Genomic DNA, 12207 nt, shown 5'->3' with positions numbered 1-12207 from the left:
TGAATACAAAGCGAGGTTCATTTAATCACCCTGCAGGATTGTTCTCTTTTAAATGACTTTTTTTTCCCCCTCTTACCTAAAATACTTTCTTTCAAAAACAAAGAAAAGAAAAGAAAAGAAAGAAAGAAAGCAGCAGGGTAATTTGGAGCTGGAACCTTCTCAGGGGTGGAGAAAGAAAAATGGCAACATTACCAGAAATAAAATCGCCAAGGATGGAATTAGCTCGGCTCCTTGTGTAAAACAAATCCCGCCTGAATAGAGCTTAAGGCTACGTTTTTAAGAGATTCTCAGAGTTAATGGGGAGAAGAAAGAGCCCACGATGTGATATTAAAAAAAAAAAGCATGAAACCGAGCACGGCAAACATTTCTCATTGGAAAATAAACGCGCCCAAACAAGCTGCAGTGGAACAGAGTCCGCCGCATTACCATCCACCTTAATTCCAGACTCCAGCGAACCCTCAAATCCAATTTGCGCCTGTCATCCTCTCTATAGAAGAGCATTAATGGAAACTAAACTACTGCTCCCAGCTCCGGCTACGTCGGCATTAAAATAAACGCCCCTTTCGCCCTGCGTGTGCTCAATGAGGTGGACTCTTCGGGGATTTACACAGCTATTGGTCTGCTTTTTTTGTTTTTTTTGCAGTCTGTGTGAACTGTTAACAATTTCTGTACTTTGCATAACACTGTCCAGTGACCTGAGCTCCACTTCTAATCACAATGCACATAATTTTACAATTTTTTACAACACAAGCCAGAGCTTGACACCGAGCCTAACACAGATAGCAGTAGAATATATTCTAGAAGTTTCTTAAAAGGGCAAAAAGCAAAAATGAAGGCAAAGGTCTGACAGTGGAGTCTATCAATAGCGCTACCTCACTTCTCTTAAATTCTCTTAATAAGTTCATGGAAATATTGCTCAGTGGTTTATGTTAGGAATAAAACACAATGGAGTGAAGTTTTCCTATAACAGCACATCCCAACATGTTTTATTCCTCTTACACCACAGCAATTTGCTTATGCTTACAACTGTTATTTATTAAAGAACAACATGATATACTGTTTATCTGTTTATAGTAGTGGAAAGTCCGTGAAACAACTTATCACTTACGACTTAAATTATAGCAGCTACGCAGTCGTTCTCTTACCAACATCTCTTTTTTCTTTCTCCTGAAGCTGAAAAAACACACCTTGTCCTATTACAATCCTCCGTCCGGAAAACTTCAAGTTACAGCTACAAGGACTACAGGACTGCTACAAAGCGCTGACACTGGAGACTCCTTCCATAAATGTTGAATAAACATCTCCTTACTTTCAGAAATCTTCACATCGTCATATCAATGATTACACACTTTTTTTTTTTTCCAAATTCGTTTATGTGGAGCATCCGCTGTACACGCCCCTGCGAATGAGCCGTTACTATAGAAACAGTAACATAGTAGAACGAGTGTTGGTATAGAAGATTAATCAAATTAATCAAAACCTTCTGTAAACCATAAGAAACTCCAGGTGTTCAAAACTTTTGACTGGCAGTGTGTATGCACACACACACACACGCGCGCACACACACGCGCACACACACACACACAGTCTTGTTCTAGCTTCATTGCATTTCACATTTTCAATGGCGATTGCATAATCAGGTACCATGGCACCATTCTCCTCTTTCTCTCTGTCTATCTCTCTGTCTCTCTCTTTACCGCTCTCTCACTCTACTTCTCTCTGTCTGTCTCTCTGTCCTCTCATTGTTGCTTCCAATATGTAAAACCCAGCATGCCTCAAATATCATTATATTAATCTACATAAGAGTGAGAGAGAGCGAGAGAGAGAGAGAGAGAGAGAGAGAGAGGGGTGGGGAGAGAGTGAAAGAGAGTGGTCGAGAAGATTGACAGAGAGACATCGAAAGAGACTGGGAGAAACAGAATAAAACACAGAGAGATAAGGAGAGAGAGAGAAAGAGAGAGAGAGAGAACCAGGGAGAGAGTGAGATGGAGAGAAAGACAGGAAGGGAGGGAGAGACAGAAAATGAGAGATAGGGAGAGGGAAACAAAGAAAACCAGCCAGAGTGAGAGAGAGAGAGAGAGAGAAAGACAGGAGAAAGAGAGAGAGAGAGACACTTATGGTGTGTGCAACACGGACTGACTTTATCACAGCCGAGCGTGTGCTCTCTATTAGAAAGCCCCATCGTTAGGCGAGAAAGAGGCTGAGTCATCGAGCACAGGAAACGCATCACTACACTGATCTCTAGCCATCTTTTCTTTCTCTGCATCTCTCCATCACTCCTGTCCTCCTCTTCTCGCTCCTGTTCCCAGGCTGGAGTCTCGAAGGTAGCGGACATGCTAATGTTTGCTATATTCAGGCATGTCTATGAGTCCCCTGAGCTCAGGAAGCACAGAGGGAGTTGTGCGTCAGAGTGTGTGTGTGTGTGTCAGAGTGTGTGTGTGTGTCAGAGTGTGTGTGTGTGTGTGCTCAAGACAACCAGCTTCTCCCCCTTACCCACTCATGAGACAACTCGAGGCTGACTTGATCTCAGCTGATGTCTACCACTGTGCGTGTGTGTGTGTGTGAGAGAGAGAGACATTAAACACACTATATACGACTCACTCAGTCTGTTTACTCTTACCTTTTTTTTTAAAAAAAAACAACAACATGGGATTCATTTACGATTCATTTACAGTACATATGATTCACATGATTTTTATATGGTTCATTCATTTTCACGTGTGATTCTTTTATATGGTTCATTCATTTTCACGTGTGATTCTTTTATATGGTTCATTCATTTTCACGTGTGATTCTTTTATATGGTTCATTCATTTTCACGTGTGATTCTTTTATATGGTTCATTCATTTTCACGTTTTTTTTATGATTCATTTATTTTCACCTGATATTTTTGCATATGATTCATGTACAGTAATATGTGATTCTTTTACATGATTCATTTATTTTTTACACGATTCTTGTACATGATTTGTGGATTTTCCCCATGATTTTTATATGATTCATGTATTTTCATGTGTTTTTTTTAAAAATGATTACTAGAATTTTACTTGATTTTTTTTACATGATTCTTTTTTTCCGTATGTGATTTTTTTATATGATTCATTTATTTCATTTTTTTTTTCATGATTCATTTATTTTTACATATGATTCTTTTATATGATTCATGTTTTTTCACATTATATATACATATGATGAATTTATTTTTCACATGATTCTTTTACGAGTCTTTTATTTTCCAATGATTTTTTTCCCCAAACAATTTGTTTTCACATGTGATTTTTACACATTGTTCATTTTTTTCCCTTTTTTTTCTTTTTACACGTGATTCATTTATTTTCACATGTTAAATTTTCACATCCTTTAAATTTACCACGTCACACGATGTTCAGAGCATAATGTGTGAAAACTGTGAAATGCTTTTTCAGTAAGCAGTGAATTTCTTGCCTGATTTGGATTATGTGGAAGTTCTAACTGCATACATTTGTGTGTGTATGTGTGTGTGTGTATGTGTGTGCATTGTGCATGTGTGTTTGTGTGTGTGTGTGAGTTCATTGTGCATTGTGTGTGTTTGTGTTAACGTTGCTATGTTGTGTGTGTGTGTGTGTGTGTGTGTGTGAGGGTGTATGTGTGTGTATGTGTGTGCATTGTGCATGTGTGTGTGTGTGTGTATGTGTGTGTGCATTGTGCATGTGTGTTTGTGTGTGTGTGTGTGTGTGTGTGAGTTCATTGTGCGTGCTTGTGTTAACGTTGCTATGTTGTGTGTGTGTGTGTGTGTGTGTGTGTGTGTGTGTGTGTGAGGGTGTATGTGTGTGTATGTGTGTGCATTGTGCATGTGTGTGTGTGTATGTATGTGTGTGCATTGTGCATGTGTGTGTGTGTGTGTGTGTGTGTGAGTTCATTGTGCATTGTGTGTGTTTGTGTTAACGTTGCTATGTTGTGTGTGTGTGTGTGTGTGTGTGTGTGTGTGTGTGTGTGTGTGAGGGTGTGTGGGTGTTTTTTCGGAGGAGGAAGGTCGGTGAGCAGGTCAGAGATGCGTATAACAGCCCACATTACCAGGAAGAAGAGAAGAAGAAAGAGAGAGAGAAAGAGAAAGAGAGAGAGAGAGAAGCCTGAATTTTTAATATCGTGTTCATCCGAGATGAGCCGGTAAAAATTTAATCATATTTCTGTACCAACACTTCTGATAGACTACTGTGTAAACACATCAGAATGACAAACACCATAACCATGACAACGAGGAAGGAAATAAAACATGATGGGACATGCTGTTATAGGAAAATAATCAACACACATCCCATCATGTGTTATTCCTCTTCGAGACGAGGGAGAAATGAAAGGAAAAAACAGAACAGCTTCGATGCTTCTGGGTATCGATTTTACATCTGTTTGTGTGTGTGTGTGTGTGTGTGTGTGAGTGTGTGTGTGTGTTGGAGGATATAAATGAGGGTCCACTCACAATGTGCAGTTTGAGATAGTCTCCCAGTCCGGATGAGCTGTCCACTCTGATGAGCAGGGCGTCTTTAAGCTGGGTGCTGAAGCCCAGTGCCAGTCTGTCAGCTCTGGTGCTCGGCCTGTCGTTGGGCGGCCACGTGTACGTGATCTTACCTCCTTCACGCCCGAATATGTACGTCGTTCCCGCTGTGTAAAAAAAAAAAAGAGGGGAAAAAAGGCTTTAGCTTCTGTATTCAAAGGGTAAAAAAAATGGCTTAACAGCTCATTGGCAAACCTGATTGGTCAGAAGCTGTTGATTAGTTTTCTGGAACAGCAGCTCTGACTAATCACAGGTTTATATTAATCAGCACGTTGTAACACTCAGAGATAAAGCTGTAACTTTTCCGACATCTTCAGGACAGAGGAGTTTGTGCTTAGAGGTTTCTCGGTAACATGACAAGCTGAGTGTTTGTTTGTCTTATTAACTTCAAGAGAGAGAAAAAAAGAGAGACTGACGAGGGAACGCCAACTAGTTTTAACTAACGACATTAAATGTAACTGGAAGTGGATAAAAAGTATGATTTAAAGTATGATTTATTTATTTCTTTAATCAATAGATAATTGTAATTTCTGGAAGATTGCTGTGGTATAAGAGGAATAAAAGACTCCAGGATGTGCTGTTCTTGGAAAATAATCAACTTCAAGGTGATGACAATAACTTTGTTTCATCAAACTTTTCCATCGTTGATTATTTTCCTCGAACAACCCCACACACAGAGCGTTTACTTCCTTACATAAAATATAACACACATTTTAATGTCTTTTTATTTTATATTTTATTCTCATATTTTCATATTTTTAATATGCATACTGCTAATTTGCATATTCATAGAATCTGATGTTAATTAATTATTTTTTTATTTTTATTTTTTGTAGAGCCACCAATCATTATAGGAAAAAAAAACTATAGCTTTGGAGCAGGGTGAGCAGCTTTTTCTTTTAAGTATATATACTGAAATATGTCTGAGACTCCTGTTTACACTTCATTTTTTAGATGTTGTGACACCATATACTTCCACATGTACACTCCTAACACTGTGTTGCTGCTAATTAGTTCCTTCCTCCGTGTATCTGTGATATCGTCTGTACTGCTTGCAGTTAATTAGAGCAAATGGCTTTGACATATATTAGTGAAGAATTATGCAATCAGGTTTGAGAAATATGATTAAACAAATTAGCTGAGAAAAATAACAACAGTTATAAGCAGTGAATCTCTGCACACCAGTGCAAATGGGGGTGGGGCAGGGGGTGGGGGCGGTGCGGGGCGGGGCAGGGGTTTGGGTTGAGTGCCAATATTTTTGAGCACCATAAAGGCAAAATTCCAACAAAACATCGGTTATCTTAGGAAGTGGTGAAGTCGCACTTGGCCTGCTGAATTCTGATTAGCAACATCAAAGACAGTGATGTGTTTTGAATCCAGCGCAAGCCTTTAGTTGGTACTGTTTCACACTTCCTCATAGAGCACGAACCGTTATCAATTTTCAGCTCCGGTGAACGTGCAAGCGAAAGGGTCGTGGTGCTCGGCTCCGTGCTGCACGAACAACAGACCTGTCAGAGACCCCTGAGGAAAAACAAATCTGCAAAAAAATCAGGCGTTCGGATTGCTCCAGCGAGTTACAAGCACTGAAGTGAGGAGTTTTCCAGAGGAATGCTGTATTACAGAAGAGGAATGAAAATAATGCAGATAAGCACCGAGGGAGGAAGTTGTTTCTGCAAATTTCCTATTTGCTGTCAGGCTCTAGTGGAGCCTCGCACCACGGGAGACAATAAATCAGAACAAAATTGGAATGGAGGAGAAATAAATGATATACAAGCCTTTTTTTTTTTTTACATTAAGCCAAATCCTATAACAATCAAAGTAAATGATGCGTCATTAGTAAACATTAGCAAAGAAAATTTCAGTGCGGGAATGAAATTCAGCTGTTTCTGTCAGGCGTATCAGAGAGTATCTGAAATATATAACCTTAAAAGAATTTGACTGCATTGTGATTGGTCAGAAGGTGTTGATTCATTTTCTATGACAGCAGCTCTGACAGTAGTGCAGCTGCAAATCACAGGTTTATATTAATGCACTCGTTCTAATACGCTATTGTTTTCCACAATATCAACTTTAAGGTTTGAGACGGTCTTCAGAGGTTTACGCTTTGCAGTTTCTCGGTAACGACGCACAAATGTAACTATAAATGGATAAATAGTATGACATAGCATTCTTTGATTAACAAAAACTTGTAACAGTTGGTAAATTGCTGTGGTAAAAAAGGAATAAAACACTTCTTGATGTGGAAAATGATCAACTTCGGACTGGTTATACTAAATCCGCTTCATCATAACACACGATCATTGATTATTTTCCTATAACAGCAAGACATGGAATGTTTATACGTAATGTTTGGAAGAATCAATCCTGGAGTTCGACCCATGGTGCAAAAAGCAAACGTGGAAGGTGGTTTGGCTTTCAGTTTGTGCACCAACACGCAAATTAATCAGCAGATCAGCTCAGAGAGAGTCAGTCACTCACGTTAACTTCATTGCCTAATTTGCTAAACTGGTTTCAGTGTGTTTGGAGTTATTTTCCCTCAAAAAGAAGGATGCTTGGTAACGGGCACCAGGCTGCAGATGTTTAAATATTCATTGGCCGTTCCAGCAAGAACAATAGGCCATACATCACTCTGACTGTAATCCGCACATTTTCCTGTAAACTACCTCATGAGGCAAGAACAATATCAATAACCTGTTTTGCATTTATTTATATATTTGCTTCCCAGTCTTCCGCAGCCCAGTGGAATCATTTACAGCACAGAGACAAATGCTCCTGTGTCTCCTCGTCTTGGCTTGCTCTCTATCACACACCCACCTGCTTCAGGAAGCGAGTGAGAGAAATGAAATTGGAGTTACCAAGCACATTCATACCACGAAGCAACCACTACACCAATATCTGGTCATTTCTATACAGTTTTATGGTGCAATCGTGTATCCGTTCACACAGTGAGCAGAAATACGGAGCTTCGGATCCAATTTTACAAGGCCGTGGCTTCCAGGGAACACGCATATACACACACACACACGTAGTTTGTCCAAACTCACTGCTTATTCTAATTAAGCCCTTTCATGCCATGTCGAGCCCTCCAGCTAAATTTCAGCTCAATTCTGACTCACTGCGTCAGGCAAGCAGGCGCCGACAGAAGCCTTACTGGCGTCGCCATCCAATCCAAACAAAACGTTCATTTACACAATTTGACATCATAATTGCAGAGGAAGTTCCACGCTATCGCACATCTTTTTCAGGTGGACAGAAAGAGACAGAAGATGCCTGCAGGATTTAGTGCAGCAGCTGTCCAAACTACACCATACACAGTGAAACCTTTTTAAACAGGGATTGCACATTACAGAAAATGTAGTCTTAAGTCATCTGATATTTTGGGCCACTTGTCTTGTCACAAGTTTTAGGATCTTGAACGTTGCCAGCTGTTTAGATCTCTGCACTTCCAAATATACACACTTCTGAAAAGAGACTTGTGAACACAATGAACCTCGCCAGGAGCAAGCAGGTGAAACCATTGGTTCCAGTGTAATCAGTTGAATTATTCAAACCAAACAGGGTTATCAGAAACTCAAACAGGTTCTTTCACCAACATCAGTCTTAGAGCATGGGATCTTTTTAAAGACTAGGCTGCACACAAGTTTCAGGATCTTGTGAGACTTGTGAAAACAGTCAGTTTTGCCAGGAGCAAGCAGATGACATTTGTAGTGCTAATCTAATCAGCTGAATTATTCAGACCAAACAGGATTATCGGAATCTCAAACATGTTTCTTCATCAATATCAGCTTCAGAGCATTGGATATTTTTGTACACTTTTCTAGCCACAAGTTTCAGGATTTGGAAGTTTTGCAAGTTTGACGTTGGTTCTCTTTATTTCTTAAGATGTGTCACGTAAAAATGTCTCTTTAAATATTGCAACGCAATGAGCTTTTCGGATCTAGCAAATGGACTGAAAAAAGATTCATGGATCCCGTCTTTAAAAGTTATTAAAAAGTTTTATTTCAAGCAGTTAGTGATGAATAAAAGAGATTCTCTTGCATGTTTGATGATGTGCTGCGGGGGAAAGTCTGTGGTTGGTCCTGTGAAAGTAAATGGTTCTTGTCATTGTTTATTGAGGAAATGTACCAGACTCTGGCAGCTTCATTCTCAAAGTGGGATGTGGGGACTCCCAGGTGTCCATGATGTATTTCCACAAATATATGTGGAGATTACTACCACATCACATGGAGATTACTATCAAATAATATATCAAGGTTATTAGGTCTATTATTTAGTTGCGATAGTTGGAGCCTAACTGAGAGTTTCGTGAAATGAAAGAGATTCTGCTACAACTCGATAACTAAACAAGCAAGTATAAATAATGCATAAAATTAAATTTTAATCGAACTGTAACTATAACAAAACCTGGAAGTGCTGTTAATATGATACACAGAGTGCGGGGAGAGGTTTAGGAATAAAAAAGCTCAAATGGCCTCGCTAAATTAATATGATTGTAAATATCTGCCCTGTTGTTCTTAAGATTAAATGTCTGGTGTGATCATAAGGGGGTCCTTGGAGATTGTTTTACTCTTGAAGGGGAGTCTGACTGCAGAAAGTTCGAGAACCTCTAGCACTTTGTTTATGTAACACTAATTGCTTCACAATGCTGGAAAAAGCAATTTTTTAAAAATCCAGTGGCTATATATTTCTCCACACAGCTTATTGTGTGACAGTGTTAAAAAGTTTTAGACTTATAGAAGTTTGAATAACCAATTAGACCACAACATTCATGATTCTGAAGCTTGTCACCAAAGATAGTGTACTAAAGATATCACACACTCTGGATGTAGAGCATCTGAAGCTAAGGCTTTGTTCTACATAAAACATCTAAGCGTTCCCTAGAGGGCCAAACAGTGAATCCCCTTAGGGTGCTAGATAGAACCTGATTTTTTTTTTTTTAAAAAGTGTATGTTTTAAATGAGTAAATTTTGCCAGGAGCGAGCAAGCAAAACCAGTGGTGCAAATATAATCAGTTCCATTATTCAAACCAAACAACATTATCAGAAATTCAAACATGTCTCATCACCATTTCTTCCAGAAGAAGCACCATGTTCTTACATATCTTTCAGAGAAACTCAAGTCACTGATATCTTTATTATTTTTCATCATACCGTCCAACATAATCCCCCAAAAAACCACCATCCACTCAGTCAAGTCGCCTTCCGGGCTTCGTATTTCATCGCTCAATGTTTACAGGCGCTGTCTGAAATACAGAGGGGGTTGTGGGTGTGAAGTCCTGTGCTGTGTGTTTGCAGGCTCCAGGGGTGGAGGATAATTATCCCAGAGCACATGGCTCCATTCTCTCGCTCTACCGAGATGCTCACGCTGATATGGATCTGTTGTAGTCATCGGATATAGTAGGGTTCTGGAAATATTACACTCTCGGGTTGGTAGCTCTTTTGGTTGGTGGCTTTCTTCATTTCTATCACTCTCTCTTTCTTTATATTTATCCCCCTGTTCAAGTTTGGAAATTGTTCTTATAATTCCCCCCTAAATTTCATGGTAAACTACTGTTAAGGTTTGATGGACAGCTAAAGATTGGCTCTGCATTTTCTGTGGCTGCCGAGCATCTTTTGTAAAATGTCATCTTTTTAGCACTCACACTCTTGTTAAAGGAGGTCGGCGAAGGTGTGCTGCGAGGACGAGGAAGAGCTGAAAGCAGCTAATGGCACTGTAATGGGGTTAAATTTCAGCGCCCCAGCCTATTCCTGCCGGCACTTAATGAAGCGTGAGGCCTCCGCAAGCCAAGCGATTAGCATCTTAAATATGCTTCAGTGTCTGAGCCGGGAGATGGAGAGAAATTGAGACAAAGAGAGAAAGAAAAAGGATGCATGGGAAGTTTCCATCGAGCTGCATACTGAGGGTCAATTGCTCAGGCTGTCTTTCCTTTGACCTCTGGTGTAGTAGCTCTTGTAATGAGCCTTATATTACCTCGACTGCACAGAAATAGGGGGAGGAATCCAATTAAAACCCGAGGTTAGTGATAGAAATAAAGACTACAATATATCTCTACTTTCTGAAAGCACATATGTGGTGTAATTAAAGGCTCTAGGCAGATGCTTTCAGGCTGATCTGTATAGAGGTACAGAGTAAAAACTAATCCACATATCTACATACACACACTCATTCATTTACACACACAGAAAGATTGCAGAATAGTCTATGCTTTTTAGTCTATTCTGAATAGATTCTGATATGGGTTCACCGATGGACTTAACCATCAGTATAAGCAAAAACAAAACAAAACCAGAAAATATATACAATCACTTCCTATTATGAAGTTTATATCATTATTTAAAATACAACAACAACAAAAAATCCAATACACACCTCATCTCCTACATCCTAAAGAATGCTTACTGAGATCTCTCTGGGATTTCCCAATGTTCCTCATTGCATGCCGTAGCTACAAAGCAGGCAAAGTGAGCAATTAGCTGAAGCCGCAAGCATCAAGATAATACCCGAAGATTGATCACTAGCCCACAGAAATGCCTAAGTACAGAAACTTCCCTAAAACCCTCATAGGAAAATTACAGCCACGTTTCAGGGAGTTCCATCAGTTTGTTCAAATATAAAGCTGGCCATGTATCTGAAATGAAGAGGGCCTGAGTACCAGGAGGACAGAAAACAATAAAATAAGAAGAGAAGGAAAACAGGAAGCAGGACTGTTGTATGAGGTGAAGGAAATGATTAATGTATTAAGGCTGTCAACTGTAAGCTTAACGTAAAGGTACAAAAAAAATCACAAACTCCTCTGTCAGAGGAGTGGAAACTGTAAACTGTAACATATAAAAACATTAATATAAACCTGTGATTGACAGCTGCGCCATTGTCAGAGCTGCTGTCATATAAAAATTAATCAGGACCTTCTGACCGAACAGATTCGACAATTCAAAAGCTTCTGATATAAAATGGTATAAAATATAAATACCTTTAATGTTTTCCAGCACTATGGAACTTATACATTATTTGTTTTACCTGAACAAAAGGATTTTCTAGACTAGTCATAGACTTGGCTAGAGATCACTGCCACTGAGGATCAGACCAGAAGAGCGTGATGCATTTTGTTTTGCCTGGAGCTCCCACAATCTTTACTATTGCCTCTGATGGTATAGGAAAGTTGGTCTGTTTTCTACTTTCTATAGTATGAAGCTAATGTCAGGCTGTCTCAGCATGCGATGTGGACAGCTTGTTATCCCTCACCAGGAGAGGAGTCCTCCAAAATCCATCCTGTCTGTCGAAGCTCCAAACAATCCCTGTACATCTTTTTTTTCTGCCGACCCTTATTAAGAGCACCACAGGACATAGGTATACTGTATGCTCAGCATACAGTCGTCTCCTGTTAGTGCCTTGATATTGGCCTACATGGACTTTGCTTGTCGTGGCACTTTGTTTTCTGTCGACCTAATGCACTCTTATAACTCCTGACGTGTTGCTGAACTGTGTACTGTGCATTCCATGTTGAGAAGGTGTCCGATCCTATTGTACGGCAAAGAAAAGAAGTTATCATGCGCAAGGAGAAAGCTATAGCCAGAGGAAGGATTGTCAGATTCACTTATGTCTATGTGGAATTTCGTACTCCTACCTGGCTGTTCTTGTTTTATTGTGGGTTTAACTCATTCTGGAGCTTTTTCAC

The 12207-nt window shown here is 39.6% G+C and overlaps 1 protein-coding gene across 31 annotated transcripts in view; it reads right to left on the bottom strand.

Annotated features, from left to right (window-relative positions):
- The window catches only part of LOC113545749 (neurexin-1a), a 314140-nt gene that overhangs the window by 125664 nt on the left and 176269 nt on the right, over positions 1–12207 (bottom strand). For all 31 annotated transcript variants that reach the window (XM_053231012.1, XM_053231013.1, XM_053231020.1 and 28 more), the window contains one exon: positions 4458–4639. In XM_053231012.1, coding sequence (XP_053086987.1) covers positions 4458–4639 — 182 coding nt within the window. The remainder of the gene's footprint in view (positions 1–4457; positions 4640–12207) is intronic.

The sequence above is a fragment of the Pangasianodon hypophthalmus genome, chromosome 28 (genome assembly GCF_027358585.1).
Source record: "Pangasianodon hypophthalmus isolate fPanHyp1 chromosome 28, fPanHyp1.pri, whole genome shotgun sequence".
NCBI classification, from domain to species: domain Eukaryota; kingdom Metazoa; phylum Chordata; class Actinopteri; order Siluriformes; family Pangasiidae; genus Pangasianodon; species Pangasianodon hypophthalmus.
The sequence above is the reverse complement of the archived record's forward strand: the minus strand, read 5'-3'. Positions and strand labels throughout refer to the sequence as shown.